General features: G+C 42.0%; 1 protein-coding gene across 11 annotated transcripts in view; it reads left to right on the top strand.

Annotated features, from left to right (window-relative positions):
• DET1 (DET1 partner of COP1 E3 ubiquitin ligase) overlaps window positions 1-22,820 on the top strand; it is a 67,126-nt gene that overhangs the window by 15,386 nt on the left and 28,920 nt on the right. For 5 of the 11 annotated variants that reach the window (XM_019945802.3, XM_019945806.3, XM_019945804.3 and 2 more), the window contains 2 exons: window positions 12,939-13,130; window positions 16,351-17,016. The exons of 1 other annotated variant lie outside the window; for it this stretch is intronic. In XM_019945802.3, the coding sequence (XP_019801361.1) occupies window positions 12,939-13,130; window positions 16,351-16,540 (382 nt within the window). In that variant the 3' untranslated portion in view covers window positions 16,541-17,016. Of the gene's footprint in view, window positions 1-9,986; window positions 10,577-12,938; window positions 13,131-16,350; window positions 17,017-22,820 lie in introns of those variants that run through there. 5 more of the 11 variants (XM_019945803.3, XM_073801383.1, XM_033852104.2 and 2 more) reach the window with 3 other exon arrangements.

The raw sequence follows: 22,820 nt of genomic DNA, 5'->3' as shown, positions 1-22,820 counted from the left end.
ATACTCTATTTTATTTTTACTGTATCTTCTTTCTGTTTTCCCTTCTTTCCCTCCTTCCTTCCTTCCTCCCTCCCTCCTTTCGTTCCTTCTTGCCTTCTTTCCTTCCTTGCTTCTTTCTTTCTTCCTTCCTTCCTTCCTTCCTTCCCTCCTTCCTTCCCTCCTTTAGACAACGAATCATCCCAAATTGAGGAGGTGGTCTCTGACAGCAAGATTTATGATTTTTCCCCCTTTACCTCTTTTTGTGAGAGTGTATGTGTACGCTTCTGTGTAAGACTTTGTCTGTACAGCTTTGCTTCCAACATTTGTCCTAAGGTTCTATCCGTCCTTTTTTTTTTTCTAATTAAGAATTTTTTAATTCAATAACTTTATTATACTTTATTTTATTTTTACTGTATCTTTTTTCTTTTTGTTTTTCCTTCTTTCCCTCCTTCCTTCCTCCCTCCCTCCCTCCCTCCTTTCGTTCCTTCTTGCCTTTTTTCCTTCTTTGCTTCTTTCTTTCTTTCTTCCTTCCTTCCTTCCTTCCTTCCCTCCTTCCTTCCCTCCTTTCCTTCTTTCTTTCCTCATACGTCTACTAATTCCCTCTACTTTTTCTCCCTTTTATTCTGAGCCGTGTGGATGAAAGGCTCTTGGTGCTCCAGCCAGGAGGCAGGGCTCTGCCTCTGAGGTAGGAGAGCCAACTTCAAGACACTGGTTCACAAGAGACCTCCCAGCTCCAGATAATATCAAACGGCGAAAATCTCCCAGAGACCCCCATCTTAACACCAGCACCCAGCTTCACTCAACGACCAGCAAGCCACAGTGCTGGACAACCTGTGCCAAACAACTAGCAAAACAGGAACACAACCCCACCCATTAGCAGAGAGGCTGCCTAAAATCATAATAAGGCCACAGACACCCCAAAACACACCACCAGACATGAACCTGCCCACTAGAGAGACAAGATCCAGCCTCTTCCACCACAACACAGGCACTAGTCCCCTCCACCAGGAAGCCTACACAACCCACTGAACCAACCTTAGCCACTGGAGACAGACATCAAAAACAGGAGGAACTACGAACCTGCAGCCTGCAAAAAGGAGACCCCAAACACAGTAAGATAAGCAAAATGAGAAAACAGAAAAACACACAGCAGATAAAGGAGCAAGATAAAAATGCACCAGACCTAACAAATGAAGAGGAAATAGGCAGTCTACCTGAAAAGAATTCAGAATAATGATAGTAAGGTTGATCCGAAATCTTGGAGATAGAATGGACAATAGAATGGACAAAATGCAAGAATCAGTTAACAAGGACCTAGAAGAACTAAAGATGAAACAAGCAACGATGAACAACACAATAAATGAAATTAAAAATACTCTAGATGGGATCAATAGCAGAATAACTGAGGCAGAAGAACGGATAAGTGACCTGGAAGATAAAATAGTGGAAATAACTACTGCAGAGCAGAATAAAGAAAAAAGAATGAAAAGAACTGAGGACAGTCTCAGAGACCTCTGGGACAACATTAAACGCACCAACATTCGAATTATAGGGGTTCCAGAAGAAGAAGAGAAAAAGAAAGGGACTGAGAAAATATTTGAAGAGATTATAGTTGAAAACTTCCCTAATATGGGAAAGGAAATAGTTAACCAAGTCCAGGAAGCACAGAGAGTCCCATACAGGATAAATACAAGGAGAAATACGCCAAGACACATATTAATCAAACTGTCAAAAATTAAATACAAAGAAAGCATATTAAAAGCAGCAAGGGAAAAACAACAAATAACACATAAGGGAATCCCCATAAGGTTAACAGCTGATCTTTCAGCAGAAACCCTACAAGCCAGAAGGGAGTGGCAGGACATACTGAAAGTGATGAAGGAGAAAAACCTGCAACCAAGACTACTCTACCCAGCAAGGATCTCATTCAGATTTGATGGAGAAATTAAAACCTTTACAGACAAGCAAAAGCTGAGAGAGTTCAGCACCACCAAACCAGCTTTACAACAAATGCTAAAGGATCTTCTCTAGGCAAGAAACACAAGAGAAGGAAAAGACCTATAATAACGAACCCAAAACAATATAGAAAATGGGAATAGGAACATACATATCGATAATTACCTTAAATGTAAATGGACTAAATGCTCCCACCAAAAGACACAGACTAGCTGAATGGATACAAAAACAAGACCCTTACATATGCTGTCTACAAGAGACCCACTTCAGACCTAGAGACACATACAGACTAAAAGTAAGGGGATGGAAAAAGATATTCCATGCAAATGGAAACCAAAAGAAAGCTGGAGTAGCAATTCTCATATCAGACAAAATAGACTTTAAAATAAGGACTATTAAAAGAGACAAAGAAGGACACTACATAATGATCAAGGGATCGATCCAAGAAGAAGATATAACAATTGTAAATATTTATGCACCCAACATAGGAGCACCTCAATACATAAGGCAAATACTAACAGCCATAAAAGGGGAAATTGACAGTAACACATTCATAGTAGGGGACTTAAACACCCCACTTTCACCCATGGACAGATCATCCAAAATGAAAATAAATAAGGAAACACAAGCTTTAAATGATACATTAAACAAGATGGACTTAATTGATATTTATAGGACACTCCATCCAAAAACAACAGAATACACATTTTTCTCAAGTGCTCACGGAACATTCTCCAGGATAGATCATATCTTGGGTCACAAATCAAGCCTTGGCAAATTTAAGAAAATTGAAATTGTATCAAGTATCTTTTCTGACCACAACGCCATGAGACTAGATATCAATTACAGGAAAAGATCTGTAAAAATACAAACACATGGAGGCTAAACAATACACTACTTAATAATGAAGTGATCACTGAAGAAATCAAAGAGGAAATCAAAAATACCTAGAAACAAATGACAATGGAGACACAACGACCCAAAACCTGTGGGATGCAGCAAAAGCAGTTCTAAGGGGGAAGTTTATAGCAATACAAGCCCACCTTAAGAAGCAGGAAACATCTCGAATAAACAACCTAACCTTGCACCTCAAGCAATTAGAGAAAGAAGAACAAAAAAACCCCAAAGCTAGCAGAAGGAAAGAAATCATAAAAATCAGATCAGAAATAAATGAAAAAGAAATGAAGGAAACAATAGCAAAGATCAATGAAACTAAAAGCTGGTTCTTTGAGAAGATAAACAAAATAGATAAACCACTAGCCAGACTTATCAAGAAAAAAAGGGAGAAGACTCAAATCAATAGAATTAGAAATGAAAAAGGAGAGGTAACAACTGACACTGCAGAAATAAAAGAGATCATGAGAGATTACTACAAGCAACTCTATGCCAATAAAATGGACAATCTGGAAGAAATGGACAAATTCTTAGAAATGCACAACCTGCCAAGACTGAATCAGGAAGAAATAGAAAATATGAACAGACCAATCACAAGCACTGAAATTGAAACTGTGATTAAAAATCTTCCAACAAAGAAAAGCCCAGGACCAGATGGCTTCACAGGCGAATTCTATCAAACATTTAGAGAAGAGCTAACACCTATCCTTCTCAAACTCTTCCAAAATATAGCAGAGGGAGGAACACTCCCAAACTCATTTTACGAGGCCACCATCACCTTGATACCAAAACCAGGCAAGGATGTCACAAAGAAAGAAAACTACAGACCAATATCACTGATGAACATAGATGCAAAAATCCTCAACAAAATACTAGCAAACAGAATCCAACAGCACATTAAAAGGATCATACACCATGATCAAGTGGGGTTTGTTCCAGGAATGCAAGGATTCTTCAATATACGCAAATCTATCAATGTGATAAACCATATTAACAAACTGAAGGAGAAAAACCATATGATCATCTCAATAGATGCAGAGAAAGCTTTTGACAAAATTCAACACCCATTTATGATAAAAACCCTGCAGAAAGTAGGCATAGAGGGAACTTTCCTCAACATAATAAAGGCCATATACGACAAGCCCACAGCAAACATCATCCTCAATGGTGAAAAACTGAAAGCATTTCCACTAAGATCAGGAACAAGACAAGGGTGCCCACTCTCACCACTCTTATTCAACATAGTTTTGGAAGTTTTAGCCACAGCAATCAGAGAAGAGAAGGAAATAAAAGGAATCCAAATCGGAAAAGAAGAAGTAAAGCTGTCACTGTTTGCAGATGACATGATCCTATACATAGAGAATCCTAAAGATGCTACCAGAAAACTACTAGAGCTAATCAATGAATTTGGTAAAGTAGCAGGATACAAAATTAATGCACAGAAATCTCTGGCATTCCTATATACTAATGATGAAAAATCTGAAAGTGAAATCAAGAAAACACTCCCATTTACCATTGCAACAAAAAGAATAAAATATCTAGGAATAAACCTACCTAAGGAGACAAAAGACCTGTATGCAGAAAACTATAAGACACTGATGAAAGAAATTAAAGATGATACAAATAGATGGAGACATATACCATGTTCTTGGATTGGAAGAATCAACATTGTGAAAATGACTCTACTACCCAAAGCAATCTATAGATTCAATGCAATCCCTATCAAACTACCATTGGCATTTTTCACAGAACTAGAACAAAAAATTTCGCAATTTGTATGGAAACACAAAAGACCCCGAATAGCCAAAGCAATCTTGAGAACAAAAAAGGAACTGGAGGAATCAGGCTCCCTGACTTCAGACTATACTACAAAGCTACAGTTATCAAGACGGTATGGTACTGGCACAAAAACAGAAAGATAGATCAATGGAACAGGATAGAAAGCCCAGAGATAAACCCATGCACATATGGACACCTTATCTTTGATAAAGGTGGCAGGAATGTACAGTGGAAAAAGGACAGCCTCTTCAATAAATGGTGCTGGGAAAACTGGACAGGTACATGTAAAAGAATGAAATTAGAACACTCCCTAACACCATACACAAAAATAAGCTCAAAATGGATTAAAGACCTAAATATAAGGCCAGAAACTATCAAACTATTAGAGGAAAACATAGGCAGAACACTCTATGACATAAATCACAGCAAGATTCTTTCTGACCCACCCCCTAGAGTAATGGAAATAAAAACAAAAATAAACAAATGGGACCTAATGAAACTTCAAAGCTTTTGCACAGCAAAGGAAACCATAAACAAGACCAAAAGACAACCCTCAGAATGGGAGAAAATTTTTGCAAATGAAGCAACTGACAAAGGATTAATCTCCAAAATTTACAAGCAGCTCATGCAGCTCAACAACAAAAAAAACAAACAACCCAATCCAAAAATGGGCAGAAGACCTAAATAGACATTTCTCCAAAGAAGATATACAGACTGCCAACAAACACATGAAAGAATGCTCAACATCATTAATCATTAGAGAAATGCAAATCAAAACTACAATGAGATATCATCTCACACCAGTCAGAATGGCCATCATCAATAAATCTAGAAACAATAAATGCTGGAGAGGGTGTGGAGAAAAGGGAACCCTCTTGCACTGCTGGTGGGAATGTGAATTGGTTCAGCCACTATGGAGAACAGTATGGAGGTTCCTTAAAAAACTACAAATAGAACTACCATATGACCCAGCAATCCCACTACTGGGCATATACCCTGAGAAAACCGAAATTCAAAAAGAGTCATGTACCAAAATGTTCATCGCAGCTCTATTTACAATAGCCCGGAGATGGAAACAACCTAAGTGCCCATCATCGGATGAATGGATAAAGAAGATGTGGCACATATATACAATGGAATATTACTCAGCCATAAAAAGAAACGAAATTGAGCTATTTGTAATGAGGTGGATAGACCTAGAGTCTGTCATACACAGTGAAGTAAGTCAGAAAGAAAAAGACAAATACAGTATGCTAACACATATATATGGAATTTAAGAAAAAAAAAAAATGTCATGAAGAACCTAGGGGTAAGGCAGGAATAGAGACGCAGACCTCCTAGAGAACGGACTTGAGGTTATGGGGAGGGGGAAGGGTGAGCTGTGACGGGGCGAGAGAGAGTCATGGACATATACACACTAACAAACGTAGTAAGGTAGATAGCTAGTGGGAAGCAGCCGCATGGCACAGGGATATTGGCTCGGTGCTCTGTGACAGCCTGGAGGGGTGGGATAGGGAGGGTGGGAGGGAGGGAGACGCAAGAGGGAAGAGATATGGGAACATATGTATATGTATAACTGATTCACTTTGTTATAAAGCAGAAACTAACACACCATTGTAAAGTAATTATACCCCAATAAAGATGTTAAAAAAAAAAAAAAAAAGAAAAATGAAGGGGAGGAAATAATGTAAACAGTTTTCTTTTTCCTTTTTTTTAAATCTATCTATCTATCTATCTATCTATCTATCTATCTATCTATCTATCTATCTATCTATATTTTTTGGCCATACGTGGGCCTCTCACTGCCGCGGCCTCTCCTGCTGCAGAGCACAGGCTCCGGACGCGCAGGCTCAGCGGCCATGGCTCACGGGCCCAGGCGCTCCGCAGCATGTGGGATCTTCCCGGACCAGGGCATGAACCCGTGTCCCCTGCATCGGCCGGTGGACTCTCAACCACTGCGCCACCAGGGAAGCCCGCTAATCTATATATTTTTATTTTTGGCTGTGTTGGGTCTTCTCTGCTGTGTGTGAGCTTTCTCTAGTTGCAGCGAGTGGTGGCTACTCTTCATTGTGGTGCGAGGGCTTCTCATTGCGGTGGCTTCTCTTGTTGCAGAGCACAGGCTCCAGTCGGGTGGGCTCAGTAATTGTGGCTGGCAGGCTCAGTAGCTGTGGCGCATGGGCTTAGTTGGTCCACGGCATGTGGGATCTTCCGGGACCAGGGATTGAACCCATGTCCCCTGCATTGGCAGGCAGATTCTTAACCACTGCGCCACCAGGGAAGACCCTAAACAGTTTTCTAGTACTGAAAAATATACATTTCCATGGGCATTCCCTGGTGGCCTAGTGGTTAGGATTCCAGGCTTTCACTGCTGTGGCCCAGGTTCAATCCTTAGTTGGAGAACTGAGGTCCTGCAAGATGTGCGAATACACACATACACACACACACACACACTCTCTCTCTCTCTCTCTCTCTCTCTCTCTTCCAGATTGGCAAGGACCATCCAGTGGTGTGCTGGAGCTGGCTCATTCTGGCTTGTGAGAGCCAACTGTTAAAGTTTCAGGAGTTTCTGCAAGCTGTTAAACACAGCCATTATTAAAAATTAATTATTTTGGGGCTTCCCTGGTGGCACAGTGGTTGAGAGTCCGCCTGCTGATGCAGGGGATACGGGTTCATGCCCCGGTCTGGGAGGATCCCACATGCCGCGGAGTGGCTAGGCCCGTGAGCCATGGCTGCTGAGCCTGTGCGTCCGGAGCCTGTGCTCCACAACGGGAGAGGCCACAGCAGTGAGAGGCCCGCGTACCGCAAAAAAAAAAAAAAAAAAATTATTTTCTAATTATTAATTCATAATTGTTTTACTGTCATACTCTTGAGGTTATTTGTATCTATTTTATCTGGTAAAAATATTATATAGTGATGTGCTACTGCTCATCTCTTGACAACTCTGCATTCAGTGATGTCACTTTGGTACCTTGAAATTGACCACAGCAGGAGGATTTACACCACAGAAATTGGCAGGCACTGCAAATCATGGCTTTTTTCCCTTCAGAGAGATAATTATTAAACTTATTAGCACATCACGGCTCCATCAAGTAACCAGTACAGTCAATAAATAAAAAACCCATACTGAGGCATATCATCATGAAATTTTAGAACACTGGGGATAAAGAGAAAATTATAAAAACTTTCAGAAAGATCACATACATTTTATATATAAAAAATTAAGTCATTAGGGCTTCCCTGGTGGCGCAGTGGTTGAGAGTCCGCCTGCCGATGCAGGGGACACGGGTTCGTGCCCCAGTCCGGGAGGATCCCGCGTGCCACGGCGCGGCTGGGCCCGTGGGCCACGGCCGCTGGGCCTGCGCGTCCGGAGCCTGTGCTCCGCAACGGGAGAGGCTGCAACAGTGAGAGGCCCGCGTACTGCAAAAAGAAAAAAAAATAATAATAAAGAACTGATGACTCAAAAAAAAAATAAGCTTTAAAAAAAAAATTAAGTCATTAATGGTATCAGTCTTAATAATAATACTGAAAGCTTGAAGCCAATACAATTATATATCCTCAGAATTCTGTGAAAAAAATGATTTCCAAACTACAATTCTACATCCAAATAATAGGGTGTAACAAAGACATTTTCAGACACGTAAGGTCTCAAAAAATTACCTTGCATGTTCCTTTTCTATGGAAGCCTCTGGAATATGTATTTTTCCTAGTAAACCATAAAAGAATGGTACAGGGAATAGAGTCTTAACAGTGGAGAGAAGCACAGAGAATTCTGAGGATGATGGTAAAGGGAAGTTCCAGGATGACAGGCCACCAGTCGGACTAGGTGGAAGCAGGAACGGGGAGGTTTCCAAGAGGGATGTATCCGTTAAAATTATTAGAATATCTGATGGGTTTGAGGGTATTAGGAAGAGATTGTCAGTTCTGTTCTAGTGGGGTTGTTAGCATAGGCCTCACCGACAGGGTGATATTTGAGTAAAGCTTTTGAAGGAGGTCAGGGAGAAAGCCATGTGGATATCAGGGGGAAGAATATACCAAGCAAAGGGAATATTAAATCTAAAGGTCCAGAGGTGGATCTCATGCGTTTGAGGAACACCGGGGAGGTCAGGGTGGCCGGGCTGGAGTAAGCAAGAGGCAGAGTAGTTAGAGATGTGGTCTGAGACAGGACCAGACACATAAGACCATTCTAAGGCTTTGGCTTTAAGTGTAGATGAGATTTTGTAGTGTTTGAGCAGAGGAGTGACGTGGTCTCACATGTGTTTTAACAGGATCACTCTGGCTGCTGTTTTGGAGCGGCTAGGCCCGTGAGCCTCGGCCGCTGAGCCTGCGCGTCTGGAGCCTGTGCTCCGCAACGGGAGAGGCCACAACAGTGAGAGGCCTGCGTACCGCAAAATAAATAAATAAGAATAGACCATAGGGGGATAGGGTAGAAGTTAGTAGACCATTACAATGATCCAATAAATAAAATTGCTACCTTTTGTTTCCTGACACTAGGATTTAAGTTCTTTTGTGCTCATTTATAGTATCCTAAGCACCTAGAAGAGTGCCTTGCCCATTCTAGGCTATCAATAATAATTTGTTGGTTGAATAATGGTGGCTTGGATCAGGGTGATAACATTGGGGGTGGTAAGTAATTGTATTCTCAATGTATTTTGAAGATAGAGCCCAGAAGATTAGCGGAGGATGGGATATGGGCTGTGAAAGAGCAAAGTCAAAGATGATTCTAACATTTTTGGCCCAGTCAACTTGTTAAGAGAGTGTTACCATTAAACTCTGATGGTGAAGCTTGTGGGTGGAGCAGGTTTAGGCGAGAAGATCAGAAGTTCTGTAAGTGGAGAGGTCTAGTAGTTTCTCTGAGGAAGGAGTGTCAGATCCTCCTGACAGGTCAAGTACAGTAAGGACTGATAATCAGCGATTAGAGTCATCAACATGGAGATCACTGGAGACATTGATGAGAGTCGTTTCAGTGAGATGGTGGGCGTGAAAGCCTCTTTGGGGTGGGTTTAAGAAAGAATGGGAGGAGAAGAGACAGTAGGAAAAAGTGCTTTGAGGAGTTTTACTGTAAAGGAGAGCTGAAAAATGGTGCATTAGCTGGAGGGCAAGTGGTGTTAAGTTTCTGCTTTTATTGATATTATTTTTTAAATGGGAGGGGAAAATGGCATGTTTGTTTGCAGATGGGACTGATCTGTACATAGGAGGAAACTGATGGGTTAGGAAAAGTTGGGGTGGGGGCAGAATTGGTTAAGTATATGAGGTCAAGGATAGAACCTAGTGCCCAAGTGGATGGATTAGCCTTCTAGGGCAGCACATACAGTTAAATAGGTACAGATGTGCTAATGGGAGCTTTAAAAAGTTTTCTTCTCATTTCTTCTACTTGTCAGTTACAAAGAAGGCAGTGCCATTACGTGAGGATGAACATGGAGGAGGGGGATGAAATAGTCTTCTTAGAGAGTAGGAGACTCGCTGGACTGTGGGAATGCAGCATGAGTGTCCTGCAGCATTAAGGGCCCACGTGAGTTTATGGATATAAATTTTGTGATTTTAATGATTGTGAAATTTAAGCTGGCTAAGGAAGGAAAAGAGGTCATGATGAAGGCGTAGGATGGCAAAAAGTTGGTAGAGTCAATGGAATTTAGGTCCCATTGGGTCTGAAGGATGTTGAAGCTGGGATGAGTAGAGGGAGTTAGCTGGAAAAGTAGGAGAGAAGATAGTTGGAGTCTGTGGTGCTGCACCCTGTTACAGGGGGGTGCAGTCATTGGTAAGAGTGAGATTGAGGATATGACCATTGGAACGAGTGGCTGAGGCAGACAGGAAGTCCAGGACCTAGGAAGCCGTGGTGTTGGAAGGATCATCTGTGAGAATTTTGAAATCGTGAATTAAGAGAGGCGTAGTTGGACAGTGACAGTGAGCTAGGAGTTAATCAGGTGAAGACATCAGAGGGATGACTGCTTCATCTTTTTTTTTTTTTTTTTTTTTTGCGGTACGCGGGCCTCTCACTGTTGTGGCCTCTCCCATTGTGGAGCACAGGCTCCAGACGCACAGGCTCAGCGGCCATGGCTCATGGGCCCAGCCACTCGGCGGCATGTGGGATCTTCCCGGACCGGGGCAAGAACCCGTGTCCCCTGCATCGGCAGGCGGACTCTCAACCACTGTGCCACCAGGGAAGCCCACTGCTTCATCTTTTAGTTGTTGGGGAGCCTGGAGAGTAGAGGTGGTGGGTGCTCCCGGGGAATAGGAGCTGCTTCAGCCCGTGGATTGTCACGGAGGCTTTGATTTGTGGTTATCATGAAGCTGTGGGCCAGCCCCATCATTCGAATCCAACTTTTGAAGCCAGTGAGTCAGGCAGTATTGGAGTACTAGATCTTCACTGACAAAGGGCTGGAAACCAAAGAGCCCAGGATCTTTGATATCAGCTCAAATGAAAGGGAAAGAAATAAGTTTTGTGTGGCCCAGGGTTTAATTTTATGATTTACACTGAGGCTGTGAAAATTACTGTCAAGAGAAATAATGGAAGAGCAGTGTTAACACTAGGCTTTCTTTTGGGGGAACTGAGAAGTGTTAATGTCCATCTAGCACTGCAGGCTAGCAGTGAAAACAAATCAAAACCCATCTAATCAATCTTTATGGTCTCATCAAAGTTACGAACATTCAAGTTTGTTTGTTTATTTATTTATTTATCGTTTGCTGCATTGGGTCTTTGTTGCTGCGCGTGGGCTTTCTCTAGTTGTGGCGATCAGGGGCTACTCTTCGTTGCAGTGCATGGGCTTCTCATTGCAGTGGCTTCTCTTGTTGCGGAGCACGGGCTCTAGGCACGCGGGCTTCAGTAGTTGTGGCATGTGGGTTCAGTAGTTGTGGCTCGTGGGCTCTAGAGCGCAGGCTCGGTAGTTGTGGCGCATAGGCTTAGTTGCTCTGCAGCATGCGGGATCTTCCCAGACCAGGGCTCGAAACCGTGTCCCCTGAATTGGCAGGCGGATTCCTGCACCACCAAGGAAGTCCTGAACATTCAAGTTTTTTATTCCATTAGTTTCAGGGATGAGATGTTATATCGTATATTCTCCCCTGGACTAAAAAAATTATTTTCCCCTTGATTGTTAAACTATATGATATGCTTCAATATAGAGAATAAAAGAAAAATCAAGCTGATAAACAGTTGACATATTTTCTAAGGAACTATAGGAAAGTGAAAAAGAAGGTTAAAAAAAATCTAAAATGTCATTACACAAACACAACTATTACCATTTTGATGTATTTCCACCAGTTTTTTTTTTAAGGCATAAATTTGTGTGTGTGGTTTTTTTTGTTTTTCGTTTTTTGTTTTTTGCGGTATACGGGCCTCTCACTGTTGTGGCCTCTCCCGTTGCGGAGCACAGGCTCCGGACACGCAGGCTCAGCGGCCATGGCTCACGGGCCTAACCGCTCTGCGGCATGTGGGATCTTCCTGGACCGGGGCATGAACCCGTATCCCTTGCATCGGCAGTCGGACTCTCAACCACTGCGCCACCAGGGAAGCCCCTGTGTGTGTTTTTGATCATACTATATATACAGATTGTAGCCTACTTCTTTTACTTACCATTATGATAAACAGTTCCTCTTTTACCATATAATTTTTGAAAATTATGGTTTTCTATTATTAGGTTTTTAATTTTTCTCTCAATTTTTCATTGTCATAAACAGTGCTATATTGAACGTGCACAGGGATTTTTCTTCCTTAGGGCAAATTTCCAGAAGAATAGAAATACTTGGTCAAAGGGTATTAAATTTAGTATTCATTATAATTGTGAGAAATAACTGCTCTATTGTTATTATTAATGATAAGTCAGATAGGTGATTCTGTATCCATGTTACTGTTCTTCTAGATACTGGAGTTTTGGCAGATGTATAAGTAGCAAGCTCCCAAACTTTATTTAAACAAAGAATGAGTAATTTGTCAAAAGGTTTGATGTAAGTTGGCTTATAACTGATCCCAAGAAGAGTCAGAGGCTGTGTCTGTTCAGGATTTTCTGCTCTGTGTAACTCATTTTTAATGTAGTCTAAGGCTGCTATTTGGAGGAAATAAGTTTGAGTAGAAATATTTGTCATAGATTAGTCATACTGTTGTTAACTTTTGTAGAATATTTGCAGACTTTTCTAAAGTAACTTAATGTTCCCAATTTCTCATTCTATTTTTGCTTTTTGAGACTATTTGTAGCTAGGCAGATTTGTGATGTGTCAGAATTCAATATCTAGATTTTGTTTTCAGAATGAGTTGTTTTTAGACATATGTTTGTCAATTTAAAACCCAGTGCAGTTTGTGTGCCACTAACATAGCCTTCCTCACTGGTGCTTTATTTTAGGTTTAAAGACACTATTGTAAATGCCAAGTATGGAGGGCACACGGAGGCAGTACGCCGGCTGCTGGGTCAGCTCCCCATCAGCGCCCAGTCTTACAGTGGTAGCCCCTACCTTGATTTGTCTCTCTTCAGCTACGATGACAAGTGGGTGTCAGTCATGGAGCGGCCCAAGACTTGTGGAGATCACCCTATCAGGTACACCATCCCTGCTTCAGCTGCTCACTGCCTGAGGAGGTGGTCTGCTTTCTCTTTCTCTACTTCTTAAACATCATTTCACTGTGACTCTGTCCACTTGTACTCATGGGTTGAATTCAGAGGGTAGGCTATTTCTATAATGTGGTGGGTACTTTGATCATTCAGGCACTAATCTCATAAATTAATTAGTTCTGCTCTTTGCTTCTCATCAAAACATCAAATTCAGATAAGTGTTGTTCCCTTTTCAGGGTATCCAGAGAAGGAAACCATACTTTTCAATTTAATAATCTAATACCATTTCTTAATAGTGTTTATAATTGAGACTTAAATTTTATCCAGCTCAAATTATTTTATCCTCTCATGTTACCTAATAGAAACAATAGCAGAGATGGTTTGGGAAACAGGCAGGTTTTGGAGAAACTCATGCTTCCTCACTTGGAAGAATTTTGGAATGCAGATCACTGTATTATTGCTAGAACCTTGAAACTAATCTCCTGTAAGCAATGCCTTCCTCACGTATGTCCAATTCACAGACCCGCTTGTCTGTGCTGGGAGCTTGGGTGGTTCTGTGTGCTATAATAGGTACTAGGGAGAGGAACTGGCACCACTGCCACTAGTGGGGTCATTTCAAGGGAGGTGTGTTCCTGGAGCCCTGAGCTGGATTTTGGAAGGTCTTTTTCACATAGAAATAGTGGTAGATAGTATTTCATAATCCAGCTTCATTGTGTATTAAATAGGCTTGTGTAACATACTCTGAACACTTAATCACCATTTGTAATATTTCCTTTGAGAAATTGCAGTCAGGTTCCAAAAGCCAATTAAAAAAATTTTTTATTATGGAAATTTTTTTTTTTTTGTGGTACGCGGGCCTCTCACTATTGTGGCCTCTCCCGTTGTGGAGCACAGGCTCCGAACGTGCAGGCTCAGTGGCCATGGCTCACGGGCCCAGCCGCTCCACGGCATGTGGGATCTTCCTGGACCGGGGCACAAACCCGTGTCCCCTGAATCGGCAGGCAGACTCTCAACCACTGCGCCACAGGGAAGCCCTATGGAAATTTTTAAACATATTAAAGTAGAAGAGTATAATGAACCTCCCTGTACCCATCACCCTGCTTCAACAGTTATCACTTCATGGTCAGTGTTGTTTCATCTCTTTCCACCACCACTTCTCCCCTCCCAACTGCCACCCTGGACCATCACATCCCAGGTGTCATAGCATTTCACTTGTAAATATTTCAGTATGAATTTCTAAAAGGTAAGGACTTAAAAACATACAACCTTAATACCATTATTCCATCTTATGAAAATTAACAAAAATATATTAAGATCATCGATATCTGGTGAGTTTTCACATTTCCCTATTGTCTTGTGCATAGTCTTTTTACAGTTTGTTCCAGTCCGGATCTAAACAAGGTGTGTATGTTGTATTTGGTTGCTATCCTCTTAAGTCTTTTTTATTCTATGGGTTCTGCTTCCCTCTTACTTTCTTTGCAGTGAAATAGTTGAAGAAACCAGGTTGTTCGTCCGGTAGTATTCACCACATTCTAGATTTTGCTCATTGCATCTCTGGCGTATTTACTGCCTTTCTCATTCCCCCATATTTCCTGTAAACTGGTAGTTAGATTTAGGAGCTCAAACAGCTCACTTTAAATTATAAGCCCTTTGTGTGCTGGGGACTATGTGGGTAAGGTGAATGTGTTTTTCACACATGAAAGCAGATAATAGGCCTCATTTGATATTGTCACGAAGCACGAGATACATTTCTCTCCTTTTTTACTTCCCTGTCTTTCTGATTTGAAAAGATTAAACAAATCTGGAAATGCCATTGACCCTGACTTAAAAGATTTTTCTTGTAATTCTTTATTTTTAATTTAAAATGAGAAATGTAGGGATATAAAAGTCATTTGTAGAGGTAATGCCATTACTCTAACACTTATTGTATATTCCATTCTAGTCTTTGCCAGTATGCATGTTTACGTTTACACAGTTGTAATCATGGTTGGCATAATACTTTGTAGCCTGCTTTTATTTAATAAACATTTTTCCATATTGTTACATAGTCCTCACAGTTACAGTCCTAATGGTGGCATATTATTCCATCAAGTAGGTGTACCATAATTGATTTAACTATTCCCCTATTACTGAGCATTATTCTCTCTGCATTTTTACATTAGAGCTAATGCTGTAGTAGGCATCTTTATTCATGTCACTATTTACTGCATTTAAATTAAATTCTGAGGATACAAGTTCTTAGAAATGGGATTGTTGAGTCAAGGGGTATGAATATCTTTACGTCTAGTATATATTTGCTTCCCAAAAGGGAAATTATAGAGCTCTTTATTTCAGAGCTCTTTATTTTCTAGAACTTCCCCCAGTTCAGCCCCAACGCTGCTGATCATCTCTAGTTCCCAAGTTCACAGGGCACTTATTTTGCATGTGGGAAAAAGGCATTTATTTAAGTATTGGGATGGATGGAAGCATCTTTATTCTTACTGTGTTAGATGAAAAAGTAAAAACTACTTAGTATTTTGTATTTGTGTGTGAAAAAGAAGAACCTTCTAAAGGAATTTATTCTTAAAAGTGAAAAACTCAAATATAGGCCTAGACCTGCACTGTTCTATAGTAGCTACTAACCTCATGTAGCTGTTGAGCACTGACATCACTAACATGTGACTAGTCCAAGTTGAGATGTGCTCAAGTGTCAACACACATCAGATTTCAAAGGCTTAGTACAATAAAAAATTTTTTTTAGTATCTTTTATATTGATTATAGGTTAAAATGATAATATTTTAGATACCAATATTGGGTTAAATAAAATATTATTAAAATTAATTTCACCTTTTACTTTGTTTAATGTGGCTACCTGAAAATTTAAAATTATGTGGCTCACATTTCATTTCCAGTCCTGGCCTAGGCAATCTTGGGCAGGTAGCTACTGGAAAAGGGGAGGCTGTAGTTAAGGCTGTAACTAAGGGTCATCTTGGGAAACAGAAATGACCCAGTGACTCAGGACAGCACAGGGAAGTTCATTATCACCCTGCCCGTAAAATGAGCTGATCAGACAAAGGTGATTTTGCAGTTCCAATAACCTGGGGCTGCTGTTAGAGGAGATGTCATCAGTGAGGTTAAATAACGAGTTGGCACATTTTCCTGCTGTTCAGGTTTCAAGACGGTGGTCAGTATCTGTCCCATCCTCTCCTTCTCTCTTGTTCTGTTTAGGTTCTATGCCCGGGACTCTGGTCTGCTCAAGTTTGAGATTCAGGCAGGCTTACTGGGCCGTCCCATCAACCACACGGTGCGACGCCTTGTTGCCTTCACCTTCCACCCTTTTGAGCCTTTTGCTATCTCTGTGCAGAGGACTAACGCTGAGTATGTTGTCAACTTCCATATGCGACACTGCTGCACGTAGGTGCCTCACCAGAGTGGGTCATCCGGTCTTCCAAGACTCTGCCTCCTTCATATCTCAGTGGACTGTAAAGCAGAAGCTCCTGACTCTCAGCCTTGTCGGTTCCAGACTGTATACCTCAGATGGGGAGAGCCAGGTGGCTCAGCCTGACGGAATTTTTTTGTCATACACAGTACAACTACCGATCGACTTAAAGTCCTCTTACCTTTTCCCTGTGGGAATGCCCAGCATTAATTAAGTCCGTTTAAGTTTTTTTTATTTTGCATTTTATTGCTATGAAGATGAGAGCATTACACCTCTGCCTCCTTCATGTCACTTCTTTGGCATTATGGTATGCAGCCTGAAGCAGGTAAATCTTGTTTACTCATGAGAAGTGTGTACATCTTTCCACTTAGCCAATAGCAGGGCTGTCTTTATAAGAAAAAAAAAAATAAAGCCTTGGTATTTTCTTACTTAAATATATCCTGTTTAATGACTGCCTTATGTTCTGATCTCACCAAATGTTTTTCAAATACATGAGTTCCAGGAAGGACTGTGAAAGGGACTAGAGGCCATAGATCCAGCAGCTGCTCTTGGGAGGACTAAGTGATGTGTGCTAGCGTGGAAGACAGCTATCTGCCGGGATTGTTTCCTTCCCTCGGGTGTTCTCCTGGTAATTGTTACAGCTGGAGGAACTGGGCATAATTGCACATCCTCGTGTGGAAGCATGCGCCCATCTGCACCATCTGCGTTGTGCAGGTGGAAGAGTGAGCGGTTCTCACTGCCACAGCAGAAACAAACACTGTGGAGCACTTACTGTAATTTGGGTAGTGGGAGCTGGCAAGCTCCAGGTGTCCCTAAAGAGATCAGACAGGTTGTTCCTGGATGGCTGAGCCATCACTGCTCTCCTACATACACCTGCCAGCCACCAGTCAGCATCCTTCTGTCACTTTCTCAGCCTCCTCCACAGGGCTTGTCAGGATGTTTATGTTTCATCTTCATGCTGTGCCCACCATTTATGTAGTAAGCTTGTTTAGTAGCCTTTGACTTTGAAGGTAGCTTTCAGAGCAGGCTGGGAAAGGAGCCGTGGATGCAGACAGCTGGATCCTATATCCCTCTACCATCTAGGTCCTGACTTCCCTTGGGAACATAATAAATGTGATATGAGATGCTGAGCCCCACCAAAACCAGTTCAGCTTATTTCATAATCTTCAACTTCGAACAGCTAAATTAATTCTCATTCAGCATTCAACATAAGATTTGAGCACCTACTGTGTGTCAGGTAGATGCTGTGCCAAGATGTTGAGGGTGAGGAGAGAAATAGGCAAATAGAATTATAATGCAAAATGGTAAAAGCCCCATTAGTGTATATCTGGGAACAGTGGAGGGGGCTGAAGGAGAGGCAGAGAAGGAAGGCTATACTGGGGAAGGGACACTGAAACTGGGTAAATGGGAATCTGTCATGTGAACCAGGGCAGAGGACATTTCAGGGAGGGATCCAGCATGTGCAATGGCATGGAAGCATCAGTAGGGCTGTCACGGTTGTGAAACGGTGAATAATCTAATGGCTACAGCACAAGATGTGTGGGGGGCCTAGGGCAACAGGACTGAGTCACTAAGAGGAACCTTGTGCATGGTGCTAGGGTGTTATGCAATGGAAGGCGTAGTATGAATTTCACAAAGATAGTTTTCAGCGGTCTGGAAGGTGGCTTGGAGGGAGTAGAGATAGGCCAGACAAGTCAGTGGTAATCCAAAGGGAGAGCTTGAACACTATCACTGGCCATCTGGATGGATGAAATACTGAAGCATTCTCCCAGATTCTGTGTGTAGGTCATGAGGAAATCAGGGTCCCAAAGCTGTCACATGTTTGTGGAGCTGAGTGAACCTTTCTTGGTAGAAGCCCTTTACCTGTAGCTTTTTCTTTATACCAGGTTGCGTGATTGTACCTGAAGACTTGGCAGAGCAGAAAGAGCACAGAGTGTAGAGTTACTCGGGCCTCACTGTGAATCCTGGCTCTTCTGCTCATTAGCTGTGTGACCAGTGGGCCAATTTCCTAGCCTTTCTGAGGCTTAATTTACACTTCCCTCCACCTTAGTCATGCATTCCCTTGGTCATATCTTAGATCTTTTCATCACCTCTAACTGCTGAGCAATCCTCATATACTTTTCTTGTCTAATTTCCCACTCCCTGAAATTGCTGTTTTCATTTCTTCGTTTCACGTCTTCATTTCTCTTTAAAGCCCCTCCTTTGATTTCTCACTGATCACCTTGCCACCTACTTCATGGCAGAAATAGAAACGATCAAGTGGGGATTCCTTATCTTTCCTTTACCATGTCAACCATGTGACTTGCCCCTATGCCCATTCTCTGCCTTTCCTCCTGAATGAAATAGCCCTGCTACTATAAAAGGCCAACCCCTCCACCTCTTCACTGAATCCTGTCTCCTTTTGACTTCTCAAGGTCTTTGCTCTTGCAATTATTTTCTCTCTCCTCCATCTTTCTCTTGTTAGGTCATTCCCATTAACATAAAGATATGTTCGAGGATGTTTCTTCTTTAAAAACTCCTGCTTTGGCCCCATTTCCCCCTTTAGTTACTGCTCATTTCTCTGGGACCTTCACAGAAAAACTTCTCAGAAGAGTTGTACATGTTTTCACTTCCCCACTTTTTTCCTCAACCCACTCCGATAGATTTCTGTCCCCATTACTCCACTGAAGCTGCCCTTGTCTGAGTCACCAGTGATTCCATGTTGCTAATACAGTGCTCACCTCTTGTCCCTCTCTTAGGAAGCCTCCTGACATTAGGCATAATTGATTTCTCTGTATATCAAGAAACACTTGGTTTCTAGGATAGTACGTATTTTTGGTTTTCTTCCTGTCTTACTAATTGTTGCTTCTTTTTTTGTTTTTTAAATTTTTATTTATTTTTGGTTGCATTGGGTCTTTGTTGCTATGCGTGGGCTTTCTCTAGTTGCGGTGAGCAGGGGCTACTCTTTGTTGTAGTGTGGCAGGTTTCTCACTGCGGCGATTTCTCTCGTTGCAGAGCACGGGCTCTAGGCACGCGGGCTTCAGTAGTTGTGGCTTGCGGGCTCAGTAGTTGTGGTGCACGGGCTTAGTTGCTCTGTGGCATGTGGGATCTTCCCGGACCAGGGCTCGAACCCGTGTCCCTTGCACTGGCAGGTGGATTCTTAACCTCTGCGCCACCAGGGAAGTCCTTAATTGTTGCTTCTTGGTCCTGCTTGCAGGCTGCTTCTCTGCTCTATCTTTAGATGTTGCAGTGCCCAGCCCTTGGCTTTGGATCCTCACCTCTTCTTCTCTATATATTCTTTCTTAAGTTGATTTCATCCATTCCATGGTTTTAAATTCTAGGTATAAGCTGATGATTCTCAAAATGATAATTCTGGCCCTGACCCCTTCCTTGAACACCAAATTCATATATCCCATGGTTTATGTGGCCTCTTCATTTGGAGATCTAACAGGCATTTCAGAACTAGCATATTCAGAGCAATGCTCTTGATTCTCACCTCCACCTCCAACCTGTTTTTCCTCCAAGATTTCCCAAATGACTTCAGTGTCTACCCATTTACTAGAGGCAAAAACTTAGGAATTATTCTCAGTTTTTCTTTTTTCCATTCCCCACATATATGACTTCACTCTAGGGGTGTGCCCTGAGCAGTCTAAACCAATCATGGTAGTCCCATACTCCTTGCTAGTGACTAGAACTAGACTAAGACCAGTCAGCATAAGGGGTTAGTTTAGGAATATCATGTGACTTAGTTCAGATCAATGATACCATGAGATAAAGGTTTCTGGGGCTTCTGGGGAAACATTTCTCTTTAGAATATGTTAGTGAGGAAACATGTAGCCCATATTCTCACCATGCAACACCCTATGATCATATTCAGTAAGAATCAGCCTTAGGATGAAGCTGGCCTTCTGGATGGGAAAATGAAGAGGAAAGAACCGGAATCATAGATGACACAGTTGGCTGATTCAGACCCAACCCTGAAACCCACCCTACATCTGGATTTCCAGTTCGGTGAGGCAGTAAATTTCCTTACTATTTAGGCCACTTTGAATTAGATTTTCTGTTTCTTGCAGTTGAAAGCAAATTAGTAGATGCAAAGAGAAAGGCAGGTCGCCTGTGGAAAGAGTCATGAAATTCCTGCTGTCTGGGGACCTTCCTAGATTCAGTTCCAGTGTCCGTGAGGCCCAATTATGATTCCTAGTCTTGGATTTCTGTAAGATTTCTGGCTCTCCTGTGCAGGCATCCCTGAGCTGGCCTGGCTGTTTCTTGTACCTAAAAGGATTATAGTTAAAATGGGAGGTAAAGCACTCAGCCCACTGAGTACTTGACCCATAATTAGTTCTCAACCCCTATGTGTTTACATTAACTTTGTTTCTAAAGGATTTAAAGCTGCTTTAAGTAAATCCTAGCGTCTTCTCTCCACAAATGTTCAAACAATAAATCTCGAGAATCTTTGGAGAAACAAGTTCTTTGAAACCAAAATGTTTAAGAAAAGCAGAGACTTCAGGTGATATACCTTTCAGATTAAATACCTCTGTCCTCTCAGCCCTACTCGGCAGGGAGCTGGCATGTCAACAGTCAGTTTGAAGCTGCTCTGGACCTTTGAGAGAAAACGTCCATTTAAATTTAGCAGAACCTCTTTCATTTAGAGTCCTTACAGAGAAGCACATATATCAGTGAAAAGCCTAAATTAGATAATTTTTAAAAGAACGGTAGCTTCATTATTTTCAAGTACACAGAGTAACTCCATGTCAGCCATGAAGTGTTCCTTTGTAGAAGCCCTTAGGGACTTTTCTTAATGAGTAGATTATAATTATTGGTAATCAGCATAATGGTTCTCTGCAGTGTGTGCTTCCAGAGCAATGGAGCGTATTAAGTGGTTTTGATGTTCTGGGGGTAATTTTGTTTACAACATTAATCTGCTCAGTGTATACCCTTTATAGCTATAACCCTCTGTTGTTTAAAAAAAAAAAATTCTGAAGGCTCTCTCCATCGTACAGCATTTGATTATCAGAGGCAGAAACAATGTAGGAAGCAGAGAGATGCATAGTAGGACTCAGATTCTTTTTTTAAGATTTTTTTGATGTGGACCATTTTTAGTCTTTATTGAATTTGTTACAATATTGCCTCTGTTTTATGTTTTGGTTTTTTGGCCACGGGGCATGTGGGAATCTTAGTTCCCAGACCAGGGATCGAACCTGCACCCCCTGCGTTGGAAGGTGAAGTCTTAACCACTAGACCGCCAGGGAAGTCCCAGACTCAGATTCTTTACAGAGCATGCTCTGATAGAATTATGAGAACAGATCGGGCTTGCAAATGAGGGCTGTGCTACTAGCTTTGTAGCCCTAGGGTTGATAATAAGAACTTGACCGAAGTCTCAGTTTATCCTCCTCTAAAATGGGGATAATTTCTCATTTGCAGGGTTGATGCGAGCACTAAATGAGCATTAACTAAACACTCCTCCTTTCCTTGGTGACCAAGCAACAAGAGCTTGCCCTTCTCCAGGTCCAGCCCTGATCACCCACAGGAGACTGGTGGCATTACCTCTGTCTCCACTTACCCAGGTCTGAGAAGATCAGAACATCCCTAACCCTCTTTGCAGCCAGACACATTGGACAGAGGGAGCTTCATTTGCCACGAGTTTGTTGTTGTTGTTTTTTGTGGTACGCAGGCCTCTCACTGTTGTGGCCTCTCCCGTTGCAGAGCACAGGCTCCGGATGCGCAGGCCCAGTGGCCATGGCTCATGGGCCTAGCCACTCCGCGGCGTGTGGGATCCTCCCGGACCAGGGCACGAACCCATGTCCCCTACATCGGCAGGCGGATTCTCAACTACTGCGCCACCAGGGAAGCCCTGTTGTTGTTTTTGATCGTTCGCATTTAGTAAGGGCTTACCATGGACCAGAAGCTCTGCTAAGCACCTTACATGGGAAGGTATTTACCTCACTGCATCAGTTCTGGGATGCATTTTTCAAAATAGGAGTGTATCTAATTGGCATCTTGTGAGTGTCAGCCAGGCAGCAGTTGTGACGTCACTGCTGTCACCACCTGTGCATGTGCACGTTGAGCATGCTCTTCATATTGTCATCACTTCTGTCAAGTAATATGCATTATTGATGCCACATATGTTAAATGTATGTGCTGTGTAAGATGTCTTCCAAAAGAATGCACTGTGATTTGATATTACAATGAAAGGTTATTTTGTACTCAGAAAGGTACAGAAGCAAAGCAGTGGGGTTCGGTGTTAGTGAAGCAAAGGTTTGCCATTGGAGGAATGAACGTG

The sequence above is a fragment of the Tursiops truncatus genome, chromosome 2 (assembly GCF_011762595.2).
Source record: "Tursiops truncatus isolate mTurTru1 chromosome 2, mTurTru1.mat.Y, whole genome shotgun sequence".
Lineage (NCBI taxonomy): Eukaryota > Metazoa > Chordata > Mammalia > Artiodactyla > Delphinidae > Tursiops > Tursiops truncatus.
The sequence above is the reverse complement of the archived record's forward strand: the minus strand, read 5'-3'. Positions and strand labels throughout refer to the sequence as shown.